Source organism: Myripristis murdjan, chromosome 24 (assembly GCF_902150065.1).
Source record: "Myripristis murdjan chromosome 24, fMyrMur1.1, whole genome shotgun sequence".
Taxonomy (NCBI): Eukaryota; Metazoa; Chordata; class Actinopteri; order Holocentriformes; family Holocentridae; genus Myripristis; species Myripristis murdjan.
In genome coordinates, this window is record NC_044003.1 from 25,699,549 (window position 1) to 25,722,714 (window position 23,166).

General features: G+C 40.7%; 1 protein-coding gene across 5 annotated transcripts in view; it reads right to left on the reverse strand.

Annotated features, from left to right (window-relative positions):
- epb41l2 (erythrocyte membrane protein band 4.1 like 2) overlaps positions 1-23,166 on the reverse strand; it is a 62,111-nt gene that overhangs the window by 25,697 nt on the left and 13,248 nt on the right. For all 5 annotated transcript variants that reach the window (XM_030047520.1, XM_030047519.1, XM_030047517.1 and 2 more), the window contains exons 2-10: positions 16,759-16,994; positions 16,318-16,506; positions 14,206-14,454; positions 9,536-9,640; positions 9,273-9,315; positions 4,500-4,575; positions 4,202-4,298; positions 3,913-4,037; positions 3,013-3,100 (exon numbers count right to left, since the gene is read on the reverse strand). In XM_030047520.1, the coding sequence (XP_029903380.1) occupies positions 3,013-3,100; positions 3,913-4,037; positions 4,202-4,298; positions 4,500-4,575; positions 9,273-9,315; positions 9,536-9,640; positions 14,206-14,454; positions 16,318-16,506; positions 16,759-16,980 (1,194 nt within the window). In that variant the 5' untranslated portion in view covers positions 16,981-16,994. The remainder of the gene's footprint in view (positions 1-3,012; positions 3,101-3,912; positions 4,038-4,201; positions 4,299-4,499; positions 4,576-9,272; positions 9,316-9,535; positions 9,641-14,205; positions 14,455-16,317; positions 16,507-16,758; positions 16,995-23,166) is intronic.

Below are 23,166 nucleotides of genomic sequence, written 5' to 3' on the forward strand. Positions count from 1 at the left end.
AGGTCAATAGAAACCCAGTTACCACAAACACACACTCACTAACAGCCAACTGTAACACAGTTAGCTGGTAAACTAACTCACTAACAAAGCTTTTAAGATCAAAGACAGAGACAGAGGGAGAAAAAAAATAGTGGACAGGAAAAAGACAGAAATGGACAGAGCGAGAGAACATAGATAATATTGATTACAGTAGGAAACTAACAAAAGGAAAATCTGTTGGGCTAATGGAGAAAGCATTATGTCGATAATGGGTGCTTTTACTGTAGCACACCCAAACGCACACATGCACGCATGGCCTTGCCATGCTGTTAGCTAGCCATTGATTGATTGTGTGTCATGCTCTTATTTGTGTGCTGCAACCACAGAAAACATTTTAGCACTTAGGCTGTGATGACATAGGCTAAGAAAGGAATAGCATTGTGGTTTCAGAGCATAAACAATGATTCTTCAGTGACTGGAGTGCAAAGTGTGTGGTGTCCAACTATAGAACTTCCTGAGATGGGTTATGATTTTACTGATTATCAGACTGTATCATTAAAACAACTGCTTAGAGGCCGTTTGCCCATTATCACTATGGAACAGTCACGCCCTGAAGGCTGAAAACCAAGCTTTGAAAAAGCAGATATAGTGCACTTACTTTGAACTTCTAATAACAATATATAATACAAATGTATTTCATTTAGTTTAGTTTAACTTAACCATCTCTGATGCTTTGTTCTAGAATGTCTAAACAGGTCAAAAATACACAGCAAGAATATAAACTTAAGCCAAATGAGATATCCCGACGAAGGTTATTGGAATCCACCAGGAAATGCCGTAATGATGTGCTACACTAAGCTTTTTTGGTGTACCCACTTCCACTTAATGCTGCTGTTGAATAGTGATTTCTCTACATTTCCCAGAATGACTATAATCTCCAAAGACAGTGTGAACCTGCTGCAGTTGAAAGAAAAACTGGCATCTTTGCTTCTTGTAAGATGTACACCTCTCTGTATGACTGATGAGCTTCAGTGCAAAACAATTTGAAACGATTTGAAAGTCATTATTCTTTGATTTTGACAATTGTCAGATCACCACTGAAACTTAAAATGGACCTAAAATAGCTAAGGATGAAACAGATTGTGCTGCTCCACTCATCTTTTCTTCCACAACAGTTTAAGTTCTTAATATAGGGATTTCATCAAAGCAGTCTTATTTTTGACGCTTATGAAGATAAGATGAAATTTGTACCTAACTGAGCTTATCACTGGTGCAACTCCAATTGAGCATTTTTATTTCTTGTAAACAAGAGTGAATTTGAGTGTGTTCATGATTTTGATGATTACAAGTTTTGCAAATTCGGCATGTTCTGAATGAATGGGTTTCATCGCTTGACCATCATGAGGTTATGAGATATGTTTAGCACATTAATGGACAGAAGCAGATCTGTGCTTTGAATTTCCACAACTTTGGTATGCGACAAAAAACATCTGAAATGCTGTGTCTGATGCTCTCATCTTTTCCCCTGTTTCTCTCTCTGTGCTGCTAAACAAGTAGAGCATGCCCTTAAAGGGGAAATGACCTCTTTCTCCCTCTCTATTTCAGGACTGTGTCCCCATCTTGCTTGAGCCTTATCTCTCTTCCTCTGTCCCATGTCTCTGTCTCCCTCTCCCCTCAATCTCACATATGCTCTCTTTCTATTTAAAGACTCTCTCACGCATACTTCCCGCCTTTTTTGTCTGTCTCACTCTCTGCTCTCTCACACACAAACATACACGAACACACATCCTCTCTGGCTGACCTGGTATCCCAGAGAGAGAGAGAGACAGGCCGTTCCCATGGTAATGGCCTCTCTGTGTGTTTGTACAGCTGACACACACACACACACACAAAAGACATGCACTCTTCCCACATCAAAGGAAAATGTGCTTTTTGCCAGATATCAACAACAATAGAGAGGAGAGGAGAGGAGAGACAGTGTCCATGCTAAGAATTTAATGTAGTAAATTACTGGCTGGATTTGAGTTTGCTGGACAAACTATTAGATGACCTTTACTGCAGGACATCCTCTCTCCTATCCTCATGGTCACTCCACATTTTATACAATTAAATGAAGCAGAAAACTCATAGGGAGTATGAATTAAAATAAAATGTCAACCATTGACAGTCCAGGATGAAGGACAGGATCTTATTGATAGGTAAGCCTGTACTGTTTGTTGGGAAACTTTCATCCAAGTGTCTTAAGTATTATAAGGTCTTTTTTGAACTTCAAAGGGAATGGGGCCCTCAGTCTGGGAAATGTTGCTTTCATGCTCAAGCCTTTAAAAGAATGGTAAACTAAGGTACATCATTTTTCATTAAAATGATTTTCATTTCATAATTGAGTTTAAACACCATCATGAAACTGAAAGAATCTGAATTTCTTTCAGAGGCCTATCAGTTAATTTCTCCTTAGCCAAATGAGCAGTTTTTATTCCTCCTGTCCTCATTTGATCCACAACCTTCAACTGCACCTGTTATCCTAACAAAGCACTTCAATCTGTTATGGAGCTTTAGCTAGGGAAGTTGTCAGTCATGGGCTATCACATCAACTATACTACTACAAGCCCCTAAAGTTTTTCCTCTCCCGCCATCAGAATTTTTTGTTCACAGGTTTTTTTATGATTGTTACTGCAGAAAGCAGCTAATTAACAGAATAATACAGAGAGCAGAAAGACAACACAGAATAACTGGCAATGAATGGATACAGGTAATGCTTACTCTCATAATATAAGGTTGCTTACTCTCATAATATAAGGTTAACAGAAATAAAATAAAACAGCAATGTGCATTTCTTTTCTTCCACTGAATCATAATCATAATAATCAATTCCTGACAGGATCCAGTCCATACAAATAAGTACTGCAGGTAAGGCTACTAAGCATTGAAACCAAGTGTGGAAGGGTTGTATTCAGCCCACGGGCCGATAGTTGAATAGGCCTGCTGCAGACTCGCACCACACAAACATTCAAACACAGCTACATCCAGCCATACCTTAGCATGGTGCAGGTCCACTCCATACATCGAAAGCTTCTTGGCATTTTCTAAAAACTGGGAGTCAGCCTGTGCTGGTGTCATTCCCCTAAAACACAAACACATACCTAAATGAATGAAAAAAGAAACGTACTGTATTGTGTAAGTCCCAACCTAGAGCCAAAGACTTTTAGCATGATCTATATAATGACTGAATTGTAGCTTTATTCCCTCCAGTCATGATCCGCAATAAATGTTTCACTGCAGGGATTACAAATACAAAAGTTACAAAAGTTTTAAAGTACATGTAAACGTGTGTTAATCTGTGACAATTTCTAGGATCTTTTAATAAAAGCTCATAAAATCAACATAGCTGAGGAAAAAAAGTCAAATGGCAAAAAATTACATGATCTAATAGTTGGATCATATTGTTTAAACAGTAGACAACCTGATATTATAATAGCAGAAAATATTTTCATCCAAATGCTCACTCTCAAAGAATGCCATTTTTAAACATAAATTGTATGTTGGTGCTTTTACACACTGAGTTAGTTGTCAACTTAGTATTTGTTGATAGTGACTCATTTCCCCCCTTTGCCCCACAAAACATTATTTCAGCATTTTACTGCAGTTTAAAGGTTGAAATCCTATTACCTCACTACTGGCTTTGTTAGCACAAAAATTTATTGGACTGAAATTCCTTACTGTGGTTGGCCAAAAAAAATGAGACAGATTCTAGAACCACACAGTTCAAAACTATAAAAAAGACTGCAAACAAAAATGAGTAATTCAAGCGGCTGAATTTTGGTGAGTACAGCACACACTTGCCCAGAAATTGTGGCCCACTTTTCCTCGCTGCTGTATTTATTTAAAGTGTGTCAAACAGGCTGCCCCCGGCCACCTGACCCTGTGCTCTCTGACCTGTGGGACATGTAGAGCTCAAGGATCTTCTCCTCCATCTCTTTGTTCTGATTGGGTGCAAACGTCAGCTGACTTATGTAGTCCAGTGGCCGAGGTTGTTCAGGCTCATAGTCACCAAGCTCTGCCTGAAAACCAACGGGAAACAGCACAATTACATATATTTGTACACAAACATAAATGCGGCAGGACAGATTTTTAACTTTTTATTTTCAATTTTCTAAGGCTGACCGAGCATCCGTGCTCTTTTCAGCAATACTCAAAACACAGAAATACACGCACAAACACCTACCTGCAGCGTGTATGACCCCAGCAGAGCGTGAGTGACAAACGAGCAGGGCAGTCGACCTGATGCCACATCTTCACGGAGCTGGAGACATAACAGGTACCTACGCAAGAGATAATAAACATCATATCAACTCAGGCTCTTCCACCCCCACTTTCTCAGGGAAGTCCAAGCGTATGATAATGACTTCAGGAATCAGATTTATTCAATTTAATTTAAAATACTGACTTCTAAATCTGACAAAAGGCAAATAACTTTCTAAATGTGAAAGTCAGATATGACTTGTCTGAGTATGTGTGTGTACCTGGTAATGTCCTCGGTAAGCAGTGAGGGGTCAGGAGGGTAGAACTTGACGTTGAATGCAAACTGCCAGTTGTTACCTTGAAAAGGAGAGAGAGAGAGAAAGAGAGAGAGAGGAAAAGAGGACAGAGACAAGGAGACATTTTAAAATATGTGTATTATCCAGAATTACAAGTAGTCTAATACCATGCATGGATCATAAATTGAATGGTACCAACTACAAAAATATAGTTTTGACTGGGATTTCTGGGATTATTAGATTAGCATGCTGGATTATGATGGGACTCTACTATAATTATGGTGGACATGAAGTTATGGCACAGATTTCTGCCAGTTTACTGTATCTTTATCTACCCAGTTTTATCCTCCCATTCCATCTGAGTGCGAAACCTATGGTGCCATGTTAAGGATCAGTGACTGTCCATGGTATTAGAGCAGGGGTCAAAACACACACACACACACACACACACACACACACACACACACACACAGAAAAAAAGTGAGTGAGAGCGAGTGTGAGTGAGAGGGAGAGATGACAAGCAATGGAGCACGGCTTTTAGAATGCACTAAGCCTGGTACATTACACACATACACACACACACACACACACACACACACACACACACACACAGCTGATCTGGTGTTGCATAACCTCATTCTAGCTGGACCAAACACCATACTGTAATCTTTGTCATCAGGAGCAGCATCATAATCTTCCTCACCATCAGTATCAATACTTGCTTCATCTTCATCATTATTTTCACCTTTATCTTTATCTTCATCATCATTAATTAAAATGATCATTATCTTGTCATGAGACTTCTTTCTTTTGCATCCTGCTATGTTCTAGCAATCTTGATTTGGTTCCAGTTCCCTATTCCTATCCCTGCATAACACAATACAGCCATGCCCCTTATTTCTATCTTCTCCTTTTCTCAATTACTCACCCACACCCACCTACCATACACACACACACACACACACACACACACACACACACACACACACACTAAGATGGAGATCACACCATCTGGAAAATTCCATCCGGGAAAAGCTGACATCACATTAAGACCATTTCCTCCTCGAAGGTCACACACACGCACACACATGCGCACACACACACGCACACATACACACACACACAGTCGCAGACCCTCTTCCAGCCCCAGATGCTTCCCAAAGGGATAGGCAGGATAAGGGAAAGTGGGTGAAAGAAACAGAGACACAGTGAGAGGGAGAGAGAGTGAGATCACACCATGGATCACACACTGGCCACGCCTTGCGATTGGCCAAGAGAAAACTCTACACTGACACTGACTCACTGAGTGGCAAAAAAACACAGAGGGAAAATTGCAACACACTACATATTTAATGTGGAGCTTTTGATCACTGGACCACCATCACAGCTTAGCCTGCATGGCTGTGCTCTCAGCAGCTCCAGTTTTCTTCATATCCTCAATATCTCCTGTTATGAAAGTTAGTCTGGATATTATACATAAATGGAATTCCCCATGTCTTCATCTGTACCATTTAGTCTGTGCAAACTAGGCACATTGGCCTGCCTTTTACCTTAACAAATAAGTAATCGTTTCTCCATTCCTCTCAAAAAGCAAATCTACTTTTCTTCTCTTCAGAGTCACCATCAGATATGCTCATGTTTACCCTGACTTTGATAATGACGCCAGGTTCACACTGTACACTCAAGCATCTTAACACCATATGTTTTGGTTACATAGCTTTTAATTTGCATGCGTCTCCAAACATCCTTAAAATTCAAATTATATTAAACGCACCTCATCAAATGATTATATTGCATCAAAAAAATATAATTCATTCTCATGAAGACCTCCAAACAGACCCAACAGACCTCTTTTCCCCCCACACAAATCTCACGATTACTCCATACACACAGACACATCTCTGCATCACTGGCATTTTTGTCTAATTTTTGAGTTAAGTCTGCAATGGTTTAAATGGTGCTGTCATATTAATTTCCAGTGCACTCATTTTACCTTTTCTCCTCCAGCTTCCAGTGTTTAGCCAATTTTGACTGTTCAAATACCATTTCATACAGCTCAATATTTGATTCACCTTGTATCTTTTGTAAAGGTTTATGCATCTTCAGTGAAAGACACGCTGGTTCCAATTTAGGACACAAAGAGTGTGACTGGCTGGTAGGGGGAACGCCTCATGCCTAACAACTTGTCTGATTGGACAGAGGTTGGATCTGTGGGTGTGATAAGATTCTTGCCACCTTGTAAGAGGTCAAAGTAATTGCTCCTCTCCCTCACACAAGACATATTTTGGTCAGAGAAAGATGCAATTGACAAACCCACATCTCAACTGCCACCTCCTCTCTAAAACTAAAATCCTGAGGAAATAAATTTCTCAAAAATAAATAAATAAATAAATAAATAACAGCAGACAATTTTTACAGTAAATTTATAGAGCAAAGATAACAGGATACTGCATTTGATTTAAAAATCTTAAAATGATGTAACTGAACATGAGAACATAAGGATGAAACAAATCTTCAGGACATGGGAATGCCTGTGGTGTGGTTAGCTGTTGGCTGTCTGGATTCTCAAAAGCACACAGTTTAACACAAGGACGCTCACAGGGCATGGGAATGTGTGAGGTGTGGTCAGCTGCCAGCACGGTTATGAACTTGCAGCTCAAAAGACTGTGCCAAAATGTCACTGTTATCCTGAGGCAGCAGGGTCAGTGCGCAACTTGGTACAATATTTGCTTTTTGCCACTATTTTATTAGAGAAAGTAAGCTGGACATTGTTTGTGTTGTTCATGGCTTATAAGTAGGTGAAAATTCATTTCATTTCACATTTCATGCAGTCATACCAGCCCTATTTAGTCACATGAGAGGCAGTTGCATAGGTTGTGTTAAAGGCAAGCCTTAATTTAACGGAACCATGAGGAACATCACTTACTGTGCACCGGAGGATTTTTTCCTAGTAAAGACCTATGGACTAAAAGGTGTTCTGAATAGCAAATATAAAAAGCTGTTATGAACTGGATGTAACTACATTAACTACTGTGTTACATCCGCTGGCAATAATAGCAAAACGGAAGTTTATTTTTAGGTAAATGCTAAGGATTACTACTTTTAACTGCTAACCTACATATGCAGAAGTCCAGCTTTGCTCAGTGCTTGCTGAACCACCGGTGCACTTAAGCTACATCTCCATGAGGAATCGCTTTTTTTTTTGGAGAAAAAAGGTTACTCCTCCATTTAACCATTGGCAGTTTTGAGGTTAAGTGAGGTGATTAGGCGATTTAATATATGCTGATTTGGTTGTGCAAGCCTACATAACAAAAGACAAAAATCCTCAGCGGTACTAATGGAGGACAATGCATATAGGGGAACTTAAACAATGGTATTAACTGTATTTTACAAGGTTTTCTTTACAGGGACTAAGCAAAGCTTAAATAATACAGCATACACAGCAGATGTGATATCAATCTTTCCAAAATAATTTTAATCTTTCAGTGACCAAACATTAAATCCCAACCCAGAGATCAAAAATGCTGTACCAGAGTGCATAGAGATGGCCTCTACTATAGACAGATGGCAGGTTGGAGTAGAATGGTGTCAAACCTGTCATTAGTGTGGTATGCACAGATGCGCGCACACACACACACAAAGAGGCAGATGTATTTAACTCACATGGACACAGGCACAGCAATGCAGTCTCACTTTTCACACACAAACACACATGACAAATATAGGCAGATGCATATACCTACCACATGGACCACAAACACACAAGAGGAACACAGCCACAAAAACACAAGCTTGCATGCGCACACACATAGATACACACACGCTCTCAGGCATAAACACTTCACACAAGCTAATTCTAAACTGGTGTTACATTTTATGAGCCAAAATGACATGTTTCCAGTGAAAAGTATAAAGTCTGTTTTAAGCTACATTGTAAAAAAGAAAATGGAAAAAATAAAGAGAAAGAGGAAGGAAGGGAAGCATTTTGAAAAGATTAGCCTGCATGTCACCCATAGTTTTAAGCGTATTTTCAAAAACCTCCAAAATAATGATGATGGCAGCTCCTCAAACTAAGATAATGGCATGATGTCTTGCAAATTTCACATTGAGTAAACTTGAGAAACAACAATTTGATAAGGAATGTAAATTCCAGAAGGTTGTGTTCCCATTGTTTACGTCATGCTGTCTGCAGTGATAAATTATGTTCTGGTAACTGACAAAAAGGTGAAGATAAGTATGCCAATTCTGAATGCAAGAACACATGATACGAGTGACATGTTTAATTTCATAGAGATATAACACATCAGACTGAGCCAGCCTTCTCCGTGCCAGTAATAAGAAAAGAACATTGTAAAAAGAAATTCAAAAGCCATTTTTATATCATTGACAGACATGGCCTGCTGAATTTACTCTTTATTTACTTAAGCTCTTTGTATTGTATAATGACATTGTGTTACAATTTAGTTTTCCTTGCACTGGGGAACACTTGCCCTATTTTCTTTCAAAGTTTATATTTTATGCATGATTCTGTCATCAATATTAAAGGTGTGAGATGAAAAAAAAAAAAAAAAAAAAAAACACCAGCAGAGACTGGGCCTGGAAGCTATGGCTCCAAATCAAGCAGAGTGTACAGGGCAGGGAGAGATGGATGGATGGATGGATGGATGAATAGAGAGGCAGAAGAACAGACAGACAGGAAAAATAACATTGAAAAGAGTGCAGAAAGAGTGCGGGCATGATTTGACAAGTGTAACTTACTGCGTATCTGTCTTTTGATTTCCTTAGTGGGATCCAGCCAGCACTGGAGAGAGCAGGAGAGGAAGAGAAAGACAGAGCAAACAGAAACACATAAGGGGCATAGAAGATCAAATCTGTCACACAAACAATATGAGAGCGCATGCTGTGTGAGTAACTGACTTGTTTCACAAACATGTATATTACTATTTTTCCAGCTGACTCCAAAACAATTTCTCTCCATCGTGTGTGTATTTGTGTGTCTATGTGTGTGTTTGGATACATACCCTCTGTTCATGGTTGTCCTTGTAGGTCAGCCCAAAATAGTCTTTTTCCAGTAAATTGAGGTGCTCACACACCTTAAAGAATAAGTACTGACCCTTAGCACGTTTCTAGGGAGAGAGACAGAGACAGGGACACAGAGCATTAACCTTTGTCATACATGTTAGTCATACATGCACTGTTTGTTTGCCATGAATCCAAATATAAACAAATGATCAGTTCCTTCATGAATTAATTTCCAACAGAAGCTTGTTTATAATGATCACAGCATACTGCTGTTTAACCAAATAAATGTCTGGGCTGTTGATTTTGTTTAACAGTAGCACACATTAAAAATAAATAAAATCAATTTCTCAAACAGCCATCAGTGCTTAAAACTGTTAAACTTCAATCTCTCTTGGCCTTGTCCTAGGGCTGGGTGTCATGTAAAATGGTCAGTATTTGATTTAAATGCCAGTGCAAAACATTTTTGGTACTTTTCATTAGGAAATCGACTCAATGCACTGTCTCGGCTGGAAAGTGCAAACTTTGCCCTGTACACAAATGGGCAAAATTATATCTATTACATGGTGTTGCCAACACCCTCAGTGACATCTGTGGTGTAAAAAGGGCACATCTGATCGGACTACTATGCACATTAGTTTGCCAACATCATTTTAAAACTTGACAGCCATGATATTGAGAATAAGGCTATCCAGTGAAATGCCTCTCTTTTATGGTCAAGCAAAGCAGTGTTAGAGATATGTGTCTGCTTCCCTCTCTCTCTCTCCATCTTTTTCTCTATCAGTGTCTCTCTGTTTTTCTTTTCTGCTTTTCCCCCACTCTGTCTCAGTCGATCTGTCTGACTCCGGGCGATACATTCCTTAGTGAGCCCGATGGGAGCAGTAGCCATAAAATCCTCCAAACTCAACTATGACGATGACATTTAGCACACATCCATCCATCCACACACACAGACACACAGACACACACACACATGCACACGCATGCACGCGACAATGCCCTTTATACAGACAGAAGGCCAGACTGAAAGAGAGCATGTGAAAGGGGAAAAGGAGGAGAACGAGAGAAATAATGAATTAAATCACGCTTTTTCGTTCATTTCTGTTCGGTTAGTCAGAGCAACCTCTGTCCGATGCCGGCGCAGGCGCACACAGACGTGCACGTCCCAAACGATGATGGCATTTACACAGACAGACGGGGGAGAGAGCGTGGTGAAAGTGGAAAGGAGAAAAAAGAAAGGATGAAAGAACACATTTTTCTCCATGTCCAGGGACGGCAGAAAATATCTGTGGTATTTTCCTATACTTGGTCACACATACGCCACATACACACACTTGCAGTGTCGTTAGCATTCCCAACGCCTAAGGAATGTGAGAATGTGGCCTTTCGCTGTTTCCGTGTGTGTGCCACCGTGCCTCCAAGCAAGGCACACTACCTAACCCCAGATGCCCCGAGCAGCCAGCTCAGTTGGCTTCTGCCTTTGGCCAGCTCCTGCATTCTCATCCCTCCCATGCGACTGTACATCGGTATTTGTATGCAGCAATTCTTCATCCCAAAATGTTTCCAGGCAGGGTGGAAACCTTCAGAAATAGCATTTAGGCCATGTGAGACTTAAACTGACTGGGGGCTAAAGAGGTAGCCTGCCTCTGGGATTTAAAAAAAAAAAAAAAAAAAAAAAAATCTTCAAATTCTGTAAAACTGTATTAAGACCAAATCTGAACATCTGAGAGTCCGGTTCATATACAAATTCTTTTTCAGGTTGTACATCACCATTTTTCACAGTTCACTCCTGCTCATAGCTAGAGTAACTTACAGCAAGTCACCAGGAACCATGGCATCAACAATGTCACCATATTTGTAGTAACCAAGTAACCAATTATGTGGTGTCTGAGACATGTGAGAAGCTTACAGCTTTGTTCACCTGCTGGTAGCGCTATAGTGGGCCAATCAGGTTTGTATTCAAACTGCTGGGTCCCAGTATTGAAATCCATCATTTCTGCTGGCCAATCATAAGCTTCAATAATTACACCATCAACACAAAAAACACTAAAATGTAAGGCCTGCAAATTTCAGTAGTGCCCGGACACTCCTAAAAATACATAATGTAAGAAGTAAACACTAGTCAAAGAAATTAAGGACTGATGAGAGATGTAAGAAGGGCCAGATTCTTCCATTTTTCCTGCTGTGACTGTTTAACTGCTGGGACTATGTGTGACCAAGTATAGGAAAATACCACAGATTATACTTACATGTTAAATTTGCAAATACTATTTGACCCAGGTCTAGCAGAAGCCTGATGAAATGCCTTTAAGCCATGTGACACTAAAGCCCTCTGAAACCAATACTAATGAAATTCTTAGAAACAGAGCTGAGATCACGTGACACTAAGACTCTCCACTGAAAACACTCATAAGAGTCTTTTTAGATGATGACTAGGCAAAGGTTTCACTCAGTACCAATAAAATGTTTCTAGAGTATTACTTTGGTATAAATTTGATGACATTAATTACTTAATGGATTGATGGATATAAGGATGGAAGGATGAAGTTAGAGTATAAAATGGTGTGTGGGTGGCATTGTATGTGTTGGAGGCCTGCTGTGCAAAACAGAAAATTTAATCTCTGGAATGCATTGTGCATCTCACCCTCTCACAACCAAACTATGCCACTGTGTGGAGGGAGGGAATGATGGCTGTGTGTGTGCGCGCGCGTCCATTTCAGGACAATAGTAGTTAGTTGCAGTATCAGCATTATCTGCTGAGAGACAAAGCAGCTTCTGTTCAAATGGCCAGAGACACACAGGCTTGTTGTTGGGCGATGGCATATTGTAGATTAGAGAAGCAGGTTTGGGACCAGAGGGTGGCTGGTTCAGAACCCAGACCCAATAGGAAAATCAAGGTGGGGGAACGTGCTCCCTCTCTCCTCTCACTCCATTCACACTCACCCAGTCTATAGCACTGAGAGACCTTTGAACAAGGCACATAAAGTGATAGCTCAGGTTCAGTGGCATTTGCTACTCCACTCTTTTTTCCAGCCCTCCTGCTTGCCAACTGATGGAACTACTTTGTTTCAGTGTGACTATACAACAGCTCCCCTGAAACAGTAAACACTGTGTGTTTGCTTACACATAATGTTTCATACTGCAATTAATTTTACAGATTTAACAGATATTGCAATTGTGATGCGAGTCACGATTTTAGCAGGAATGATCATTTTTGTATCACAATTTTAAATAGAACAGAAAAACATAATAAACATAAAACAATGACAAAAGTGTGATTTTTGCAAACTTTTTTTTATATTTAGAAAATCTGATTTGTATGTCAGGGTGTCTGTGTAACACTGTAATACTTTATTTACAACAATGTGGTCACACATTTTACATTTATCAAAAGACTGCAGCTCCTGTGATTTGGATATTGATCATGGCTATACTGCAATTTCAAGATATTTCAATTTACTAATCAGCCCCAACACCCAGTGTGTGAAGCTGTTCCGTAGTGATATCAAAACAAAGTAGTTCCACCGGTTAGCAACCAAGAGGGCTGGAAAAGAGCTTTGATAATGAATCCCAAACAAACGTGTTTTTGTGCATCCCTCAAAATATTTTCTAAAAAGTTTCTAAAAAGTACCAACACCATTGTGAAGAGGGTAAGATTGTATTTGTGTGTGTGTGTGTGTGTGTGTGTGTGTGTGTGTGTGTGTGTGTGTATTGGGGGTCTGGGCCACATGCCTGTTAGGGAGGAGCAGATGCAGAACACTAATCCGGTGGGACCCCCTTAATCTGCCTTGTTTGTGCGTGTGTGTGTGTGTGTGTGTGTGTGTGTGTTAGTCACCAGACAAGCCTCTGCAGCGTGCTCTGCTTTATCCCCCAAACCACGCCCTAACAAGCAAGTGGGTGCTTCTTCCTTAACTGCACTGTGAGTCACAAGGTTAAATACCCACACAACACAAAAACAAACACACACCAGTTGTGATCCTATTAGAGCACTGCATCACTGACACACTAACACTCATATGAAGCCTTCTTGACTATCTTAAGAACACAGTCCAATCAGAACTGTATGACAGACACAACTTATTAGCGCTTAATGTCAGAGCATAGTGGAAACTTCCTATTTCCAAAAAGTCAAAGTTTTCAGAAATAGACAAATACTGGTTGATTTCCCCATGGATGCAAATGCATTTTGGACATTTTGCAACTCATTTTTAGAGGCTGGACTGGATCCAAGGGTCATGCAACACTTTTTCTGCACATGGGAGACAATGTCTCTTGGCAGCAACAGCAAATAAACATTGGAATTTTGGGTGAATTGTCAATCATGACTGTCCTCAAAACACAAATATCCTTTCTTCCTCTCTCTGAAAAAATACAAATGTTTTTGTGTCTGGCCTATCTCTCCCACAGTGAAGAATAGGAATGCTGCAAGTTAAAGAAAATAAAACACTATTGTAACTTTCACCACGTTACACTTTCAAAAAGCAATGAATGTAGAAAGCTGGAGACAGCACCAAGAAACCTCACAATGAAATTTTAAAGACCTCCTGAATTGAACATAAAATGCTAAATTTAACTACATCCAAACCTCTCAGCTCATTGAATTTAAATAATAAGATGTGTGGCACTGTAAGACTTTTAAGCATTTAAAAAGAGACAAATTCATCATTCTCACCTCCACCTCACAGGGGAATTCGGTCCCATCCAAGAGGGTCACGTGACACACAACTAACTTCATCTTGGCCTTCCTCACCAGACGAAGAGGAGACTGAAAGATGGAGGTGAGGGTTTCTCCCTCTCCTTCACCCTCCACCTCTCCTTTCTGCTCCTTCTTCTCCTCCTCTGCTCCTTCTCCCTCTGCTGTCGACTTGGCCTCTTCAGGTGCTTTCTCTGCGCTTTCCTCTACCTTCTCCTCTTTGGCAGGCTGGAACAGGAGGCATGGAGCGAAAGGGAAGAAAGATGGGTATAGGACATGGAAGATTAAACAAGGGACAGGGAAAGAGAGAAAAATAAAAAAAGAGGTGAGTGATATAAGTGGAGAGAGCACAACAAAATTACTAAAAAGTCAACCCACAGTTTGCTATACACCAGGTTCCCACTGTGGCCTTGATGTAAAATCCTATCACATATCCAGAAATTTAAGTCAGAGAACTTCCATTCCAGTTAAATTGTATTCCTCTCTGGTTTGTTCATGCAGATGAGAGAGTTCAGGTATATTCTTGTAAAAAGAATATACATGTAACATGCTGATACATGTAACATCCACAGAGCAATATGCAAACTCCATCTGGACGTTAAAATTCCATGATATTCCAGAAATGTGATGAGCAGTAGAGACCCAATAAACAGCCTTCAAGATGTCCCACTATGCTAATGCAGAACTCCTTATATCTATTTGGCTGGTCTTTCCTCAGCGTAACTGACTATCTGTCTGTGTCTGTGCCTGTGCCTTCAGTTGCTGTTTGTCCTTCAGTTAGTAAGCTAGTCTGCTGGTTTCTCTTTCCTCGCCTGCAGATCTTAAGCTCAACAGCATAGATGAACTCACACCTTTAAACGCAGAGTGTCACGTCTGTCTGACTTCCTTTAGCAAAGCAAGAACTGTTTTCTATCCCTCATATGTTCAGCCCGCACCCCAACTCTGTTATTTAGTTGTTCTCATTCTGCAGCGCTGTCTGTATAGACTAGCTTGAATTCGCTGTTACAAACTGCAGGCTTTTCTTTTGGCATGATTACTGACATGCTGATGTCACTGGGTGGGCCTGGGTGGGTAAATGTGATCACTGGTTGGAACGGCTTTTGTGTGTGTGTGTGTTTGTGTGTGTGTGTGTGTGTGTGTGTGTGCGTGTCACAACTGAGAATGACTGTGTCTCTAATCACTGGGCTAAGCAGGGAAAATGTGTGTCTGCATGTAGTATTATTCAGCACCATCTCCAACTATCTCCAACTTGTTTGATGTAAAAAAAAGAGATTTTTTTTTTAACTGTGTACATATCATATTGCTTAAGTAAACAACAATACCGGCTAGTTGAATAAGAGATGAAGTGTTGCATCAACTTACTGTTGTGCAACACTTTTGGTAGCAGTGTGTCTCTCAAGTGTGCATCTCAAGTTGGCATTATTTTAACACTTAAGAAGATGGAAAAAGAAGCAAGCTAAAATATTAGGATTCACCATGCAGCTTTGCTTATTACTGAACAATGTCAAAGGTCAATTTTAGCCAATATTTTCAAATTATCGTCAAGTGATCAGCTGAGCCTGCCACTGTTTACAGCTGATTTGCAGTCTTCTGCATAGTGCTTTCAACACCAAGTGGGATATAAATCAGCTGTCACAATGTGAATCAGACATATTGTGCTGTTGGCTGTGCTGGAATAACATTTAACACTACAGAGCCCAGAGCAGCCCAACCACAACCAAAGAGCTCATAAAATAAAGTCATATTCATATACAGTACATGATTTCTGTTAGTTTCACCAGCATAAACAACATGATAAGGCATGAAGAATGTATAAAGTTAGCATACCTAAACTGCATTAACTATGTTAGGGTAAATTAAATTACATTAAGTGGCAGCACTGCTCCTCTCTTCACTCAGTTTGTCATGTTTCAGAGGGGGGGAGGTTTGTATTCATGCACTAATTTATGGTAGGACTCTCCACTCATCATGTGAGTAAATACCACGTATTCTTAAATGAGCTGCCCGCTGATGTGTTGAGGGTGAGCCTTTTTTCTAAGCTGACCAGTAGTTGGTGACGAGATGGAAAGTGACCAACAGGGTGACCCATACCTGGGTGTCAGCACTGGCCTTTGACGGAGATTCTCTCTTTTGCTCCAACTTAACTTCCTCCTTCTCTTCCACTTCCTCTGGGTGACCGTTCACTGCTGGTGCAGGCCCCTCCTCTTCCTCTGTCACCTTGGCAACTGCTTCCTGTGTGCGTGGGGCTTCCTTGGTGGGGGAGGTCTCTTTGCCTGGAACCTGGTCAGTTGTTTTTTATTTTGAGTACAAAAAAGTCAATAATCACAGTCTTATCTAAAAGCATCTGTAAATAATTAGGTTTTGAACCACATACAGTTAGCTCTGCAGCTGTTTTATTGCTAAATAATAAAAGCCAAGATTCTCTAATAGTAGGTTTGTGCCCTCAGTTAGTTTGAAGGAAAATATTTCTACATCAGCCCAAACACACATATGCACACTGATGTGCAAACAAACACACAAGCAGGCACACACCTGGCTTTGAGACTTCTGCTTCTTAAGCCATGGCGGTAGGAATCGAGAGATTCCCTTCCCCTCTTTATCCTTCTCCTTCTTCTCCTCTCCTTCTGTCGCCACGTTCTCAGCACTTGCTACTTCCTGGTTTTCCTCTGTAGCCTTCTCTGATTGGTCGGGCTGAGCAGCTGATTCCTCCGATTTCTCCTTCACCTCTGTCTCAGTCCCCGCTTCTGTTGTCATGGTGACACGTCAACCTGCAGAGAAAGAGAGGAGACCAATAGGACTGTTAGATTAGATGAAGCTACTGATACCACAGATAGAGGCTACATTTATAAAAATGCTGACTTCTTTGTTCACTCCACTGTACAATTATTTCTGAGATGACCAAATACTAATTAAAATGACGTCTGTGGCATTTCTACCTTGAATTAAGACTGTAATTTGTTTTGGCTTTTGGTACGCCACAGAAAGACAGATTAAGCCAACGTGCCCCACTGACTTTGGCACTAAGATTAAAATTTCATGCCACAAGAATTGGATTTTAGTCATAGGAATCTTTTATAAATGAGCCCCCATAGTTTCTGGCTTTAGAAGGGATCAAAGTTTCCCCTTAAGTGAGAATAACAGAGAATGGCAATGAGTCAGACAAAGGAAATTGTTCTGGAGAAAATCTATGGCTATCAGGTATATTACATGGCCAAAGCCTTCCTAAGTCCAAGGCATGTGGGGAAGAATAAGACAACAATAAAACACTACTGTTTGGTTGCCTAAAGCAAAGTACATTTGTTTAAGTGTGCACAGCAGGCTGCAAAAATTACTTTCACAAAAAATGGAAATACAAGCCCTCGGGAAAAAAAAAAAACATATGAGGGTTATATTAGCTAGCCGATGCCAGGGTTTTTCCTGCATATAAAATTACGAGGCTCTCAAAACTCTGACATCGGGAAAACTGTTATTTTCTGACAAGCGTTGTGGTAGATGGATGTCATTTTAACTGCAGTTGCAGCAGTGCGCCGATGAGGTGGCGCTGTATCAACAAGAGTGCACCGGAAGTCGCTGCCAAAACTGCCAAAGAGAAAGAAAAGAGACGTGAAATTCCCTTCCTGGAGGATTTTCTTTTGTGTTTCGGTTTCTTCGCTAGTGTGTGTGTTAATCGGCATCCTGGTTTTGCGTGGCTTTTCTAGTCAAAATATCTCCTTGCACTTAAAATAAGAGACCATGGGTCCATTTCACGAAGCAGGTTCAACAAACTCCGAGTCTTACCCCGAACTCTGAGTTGATCTACTCTGAGATAGGAAACTGAGTTTTCGGTTCCAGAACAGCTGATTTGAGTTAGTTTTATCAACTCGGAGTAGTTTCACCTGGAGTTAAGCGCGTGCACCACAGCTCTTGCGCCAGACTCCCTAAACCCGTTATTTGCGGATTTAGGATTTAGGAAGAGGCGTTCCCCCGTAAAAGTTGCTATCTTGTGCACCTCCCGCTATCCGCAAAACACTTGCGCTACCCGCTATATTATGCATAGGTGTGTTTTGGGCGTTATGCCAGTTAAACCAATCAGTGTGCCAGGTGCCATTGCCTCTAAGGGCAGGCTGCGCTATCTTAAATCCTAAATCCTAAACCCGCGATGGAGAGAGGGAGGTAGATTTTCTCAGGGCTTCTACTGAGGCTAAAGCAAGTTGGCTATATACATATTATATATTATATTATAGGCGAGTTAATTCGGGAGGTGGAGCCACATGTGTCCAAGTGGACGTGTCACAAGATTGTACTGATTGAGTAAAATCCCCGGGTCACACCACAGACACACAAGAGGCAGAGGTGGAACTATGTGTAAACTAATTTATTGACAAGGTAGATTGGGCAAATAAATATTTAAAAATTAAAATATAGCACAGCTGCTGGCTTATGATAAAACAATAAAACGTGCTGGCGTAAGTGTCCAATTAAAACAGTCTTTCCTCTAAACAGTCTATATGAGTAATATACTCAGTGCATTCCGGCGGCGTCCCGGTATCAGTCCGACCATGTGCGTGGTGAGGCTCCGTCGGGCGCGCATTGAAGCTGCCTGGGTGCGCTCTCGTAACAGCCCAACCTTTAGGGATAGCGGATAGCGGGTGGTCCTGACCACCCACTATCCGCTATCCCTAAAGTGTGTGCGCAAGATAGCAACTTTAGGGATAGCGCATGAAACACGCCCACGGACACACCTCCAGGCGCAAATGACGGAGTCGGCATAACGGATAGCGGGTGGCACAAGATACCGTTTAGGGATAGCGGAAGTTCCTAAATCCGCAATTTGCGGGTAGCGGGTAGTGGCAGCGGGTAGCGGGTGGCACAAGATAGGGCCCAGAGTGTCCCTCATTTCAGGGTTAATAGACTCAGAGTTTTCACTAAACCTGCTTTGTGAAATGACCCATCACCAAGTAGTTTGTTTTTAGACCACTTTCACTTGTTACAAGCAAATTTTCACTTGTTCTATTGGCTTTTTTTTTTTTTTACTTATAACAAGCAAAAAACAACTTGTAGTAAGTTAAAAAAAAAAAAAAAAACTGCCAATGGAACAAGGAAAAATTATCTTGAAACAAGTGAAAGTGGTCTAAAAACAAGTTACTTTTTAGGCGACTGTCTAATTTTAAGTGTAATGAGTTTTGGTTTTTTTTTTTGGACGAGAAATAAGAAATATTCTTGGTAAGATTTCAAATTTTTGCAGTGAATTTAATGTTGAACAGGGCACCTTCCTATTCATATTTATTTTTTTAATAAAATATGCTTTAACAAGATAATTGTCATTTTCTTATATTAGACTCCTAAAACACAAAATACGTTGCTTGTAAAAAGTGTTTGCTTGAGCCAGTTGAAGATGAGGTATACGTGCACGTGTGCGCATGATCAGGATGGAACCACCTCTGCCTCAATTTGAGCCAGGAAAAACCCAGTGATGCTGCTCCTTTGGCTCACTACTGCACATGATCTCATAATCATTCAAAATGTTAGCTCATGGATTTTATGGTAGCTGTCCAGTCCTCCACAGTCTCTCTGTCTACCCCTCTGAAACAGAGTTTAGGATATCATTATGGCTGCATTCAGAAAGTCTTCAAATGTGACACAGATCTGACTTTTTAAGCCAATGTGAACAGCAAAAAACACAACTGAATTTGATATTTTCAACTCTGATTTGGGCCACTTGAATATGTGCTCCTAAATCACATGCATGATCTGATTCCTGCTGATGTGAGGGTTGTGTGAACACTCAAATCAGAATTCATGTGTTTTTTCCCAAATGAGCATGCGCACATCATTGTCAGAGCATCATAATACAGTGATTGTCAGTAGTGGCAGACAAAGCAAACCATGGAGGATCACAGCAACAATGACAGGGAGACAGGAGGTTACAAATTTAATAGGTGTATGGAAAGATGCTTCAATCCAAGCCCTTTTCTGCCTTCTTGCCCTCAGCCTGAACAGCTGACAGAATGCCACCAGACCATTGTTACTACAGCAAAGTACTCAAGAAATTCATGCCTGCACAACTATTTTATTAATTGTGATGACGGGCTGTTGTGCAAAGGACATTTTCTGTTGTTCAGCCATGTGCTTGTTGTAAATGTGGGGTCATGGTACAGATCTGTTCACACTGATGTCAGACAGGGGTCACATACCAAAATGAATATGAACAGTCAAGGCAAAAAGACAAAATCTGAGAAAAAATATCAGAATTAGGTCAGTTGAGTGTCATCTAGGTCAACAGCTTAACAGCTGGTTACATGCAGTCACAACCACACAAACACGCACACACACACAACGAAAAAGTAAGTGAATGATTCAATTTTAACCTCTGAGTCACACTTTTTGTCCTGCAGCTGTGGTCAACCCACCCACACACATACGCACCACACTCTTCAACCCAAATATCCATGACAGCGCTGTCCACACACACCCTATCACGACAGAGAAACTCATTCACCGTGACACTAATGAATCGATGACACTAGATAACAATGACATCGGTCTTGAGGGCAGATTGAGGTCAGATTGTGCAAGGGTACCTGTACAACAAGCCTGCATCAGGCTACATGCAACCAGCCAACCATGGTGTGTGTGTTCACGTGCATTTGAATATATGTCCACTGTCAGACTTGCACACCCAGCAGTGCTGGCTGCAGATGAGATATGATCTTCTTTCAATTCTATTCTATTCTTATCTCTCATCCTGTTTTTCTCGATCATTCACATCCCGTCTCCCTTGTCTTCTCCCTCTTATTCCATTATTTATTATGTCTGTATTTTTGCCTACCTAATTCTCTCCCTCTCTTTTTTCTGCTCTGCCATCTTCAATAAGAGAGGATGCATGTACGTGCACACACACATATACACAGCGGAGCAGTCAGGGGGACTTGTCTAGGGAGGGGGCGGGAATAAAAATAGAACAGGTCTCCTTACGCATGATTGGCTAAGAGAGAGGAGGGGGGCAAAGGCGGGAGGTGCATGTGTGTGTCACAGAGAATATGTGTGTTTGTATAGATGATTGGCTGCTGAGGAGAGGAGATGAGTCGATTAGGAGAACACAAGGCATTATTAATTCACTTATGTTGGCCCTCACCTTATTGGTTGCTTGTGATAACAGTGAAATTTGTGTTTAGTCTATTCTTGAACTGCAAGTCGCATTATTTTGTGTGTGTCAGAGAGACTCATGAGATTCAATTGCCAAGGCATACACAAACACACATACCCACATGTGGCACACCTGAAATCACACTCACACAAATTCACACTCACAATATAATTTATTTGCAGCCTCATATCAGCTTAAAGTCCTTACTTTGCAAGATTATGGGCAGATAAAAACCAGTCTAAAACCTTTTAGTAGACCTCAATTCATTTTATTTTTATAGTGCAAGGTCAAGAACAGAATATCGCATTTCTCCGTGTTTGCCTTAACAGGCCTTCATTTACAATCTTTATATTGTGCAACAAACAGAACACACATCAGATAAAAACACTGCATCTTAACACAAGGTGTGAGAAGTTAGCAAGTGCAGGCTTGTGCTCTTTGAATTTGTATTATCAACCCATGCAATACTGAAATGGGTAAGGGTTTTGAATTGCGTCTTTAGCATCCTGATGCATAATCAGCACAGAGCAGCATGTAATCTTTCAGTTTATTAAACAGAAAGATAAGAGGCTAGAGATTGAGTTCTACGGTCTTCACACAACAGCAACTAGAGATCATGTTTTCAAAAGCTTAGACGTTATGTCATTAAAATTTTGTCCTGACTGCCATGCAATCAAATATATATTCACCCTCTTATAGACAGTTTTAATGACGTCTAGCCTTTTATTCTTGTTTGACTGTTGTTTTCATGTCATTATTTCATTTGTGCTATTTGTAATTGTTTATATGTATATACAGATATAAATATATATTAATATAGTAATGTCATTAACATGATATTTTGCTGACTGAACTTTTGGCACAACACAGGGAAACCCCTTCTGGGCAGGTAGTGCAGTTCACAAAAAACAGCTTGTAAACACTGAAATAACAGGCGTGGACACTCATTAGACAGTCATAGTAACTGAAGCAGAGTAGGATTAGTGTACATTCTCCTGTCATCTAATTGTTATCACATGCAGCCAATCCTTGATGGAAATAGGCGATGGATTCAGTCCATGCCTCATGTATTCCTCTTTAAAGCAGTCATCAAAACATGTGTCACTACTCTTAGTGCTGCTCTCAGTCAGTGAGAGGTAGCCCATTGAGCAGCAGCGTTCTCAGCTATGTGAGTCTCTGTGTTTGTAAGAGAGAGAGTGAGTGTGTACTGGCAGCAGTGAACAGGTTTCTGCGAGATGTTCGTCACGGCTGCTTAGGCCTGTTTTAAGCTCTTTCTTTCTCTGCCTCTCTTGGTACAACTGTTAAACTCAGCAAACTTCTTTCTATCTCTCGCTAGTCTCAGACTCTGCCTCTCACTACCCTCCAGCGTGGGGTGCCTCTTTCTCGTTTTTGCCATTCACTAAATCTCCTCTCCACTCATCCCTCCCTCTCTCAATCCCTCTCTTCCGGGCCTCCTTTCAATCCTCTCCAATCTCCCACTCACTTTATCTCCCTCTACTCCCACCCCACCTCCTCTTGCTCTGTCCGTTTGAACAACAGGCCTGACATTATTACATCCCTCGCTCTATGCATATAAACTCTTAATAGTTTATGACTATAACAGCATCTGCATCTTATGTAACTATGTGGCAGCCATCTTAGAGAAGTCTTCCTGTGCATAAAAAAGCTACAAGTTAAACATGATAAAGTATGAACCAGCTAATCTGCATCTTGAATCTGAGGCTGCAAAGCACCTTTTAAAATATGAAAGGTGTTTTTGTACTGGTGATGCACCAAGACAGCATCTTGCCATACACATGAGCAAATTCTCCATG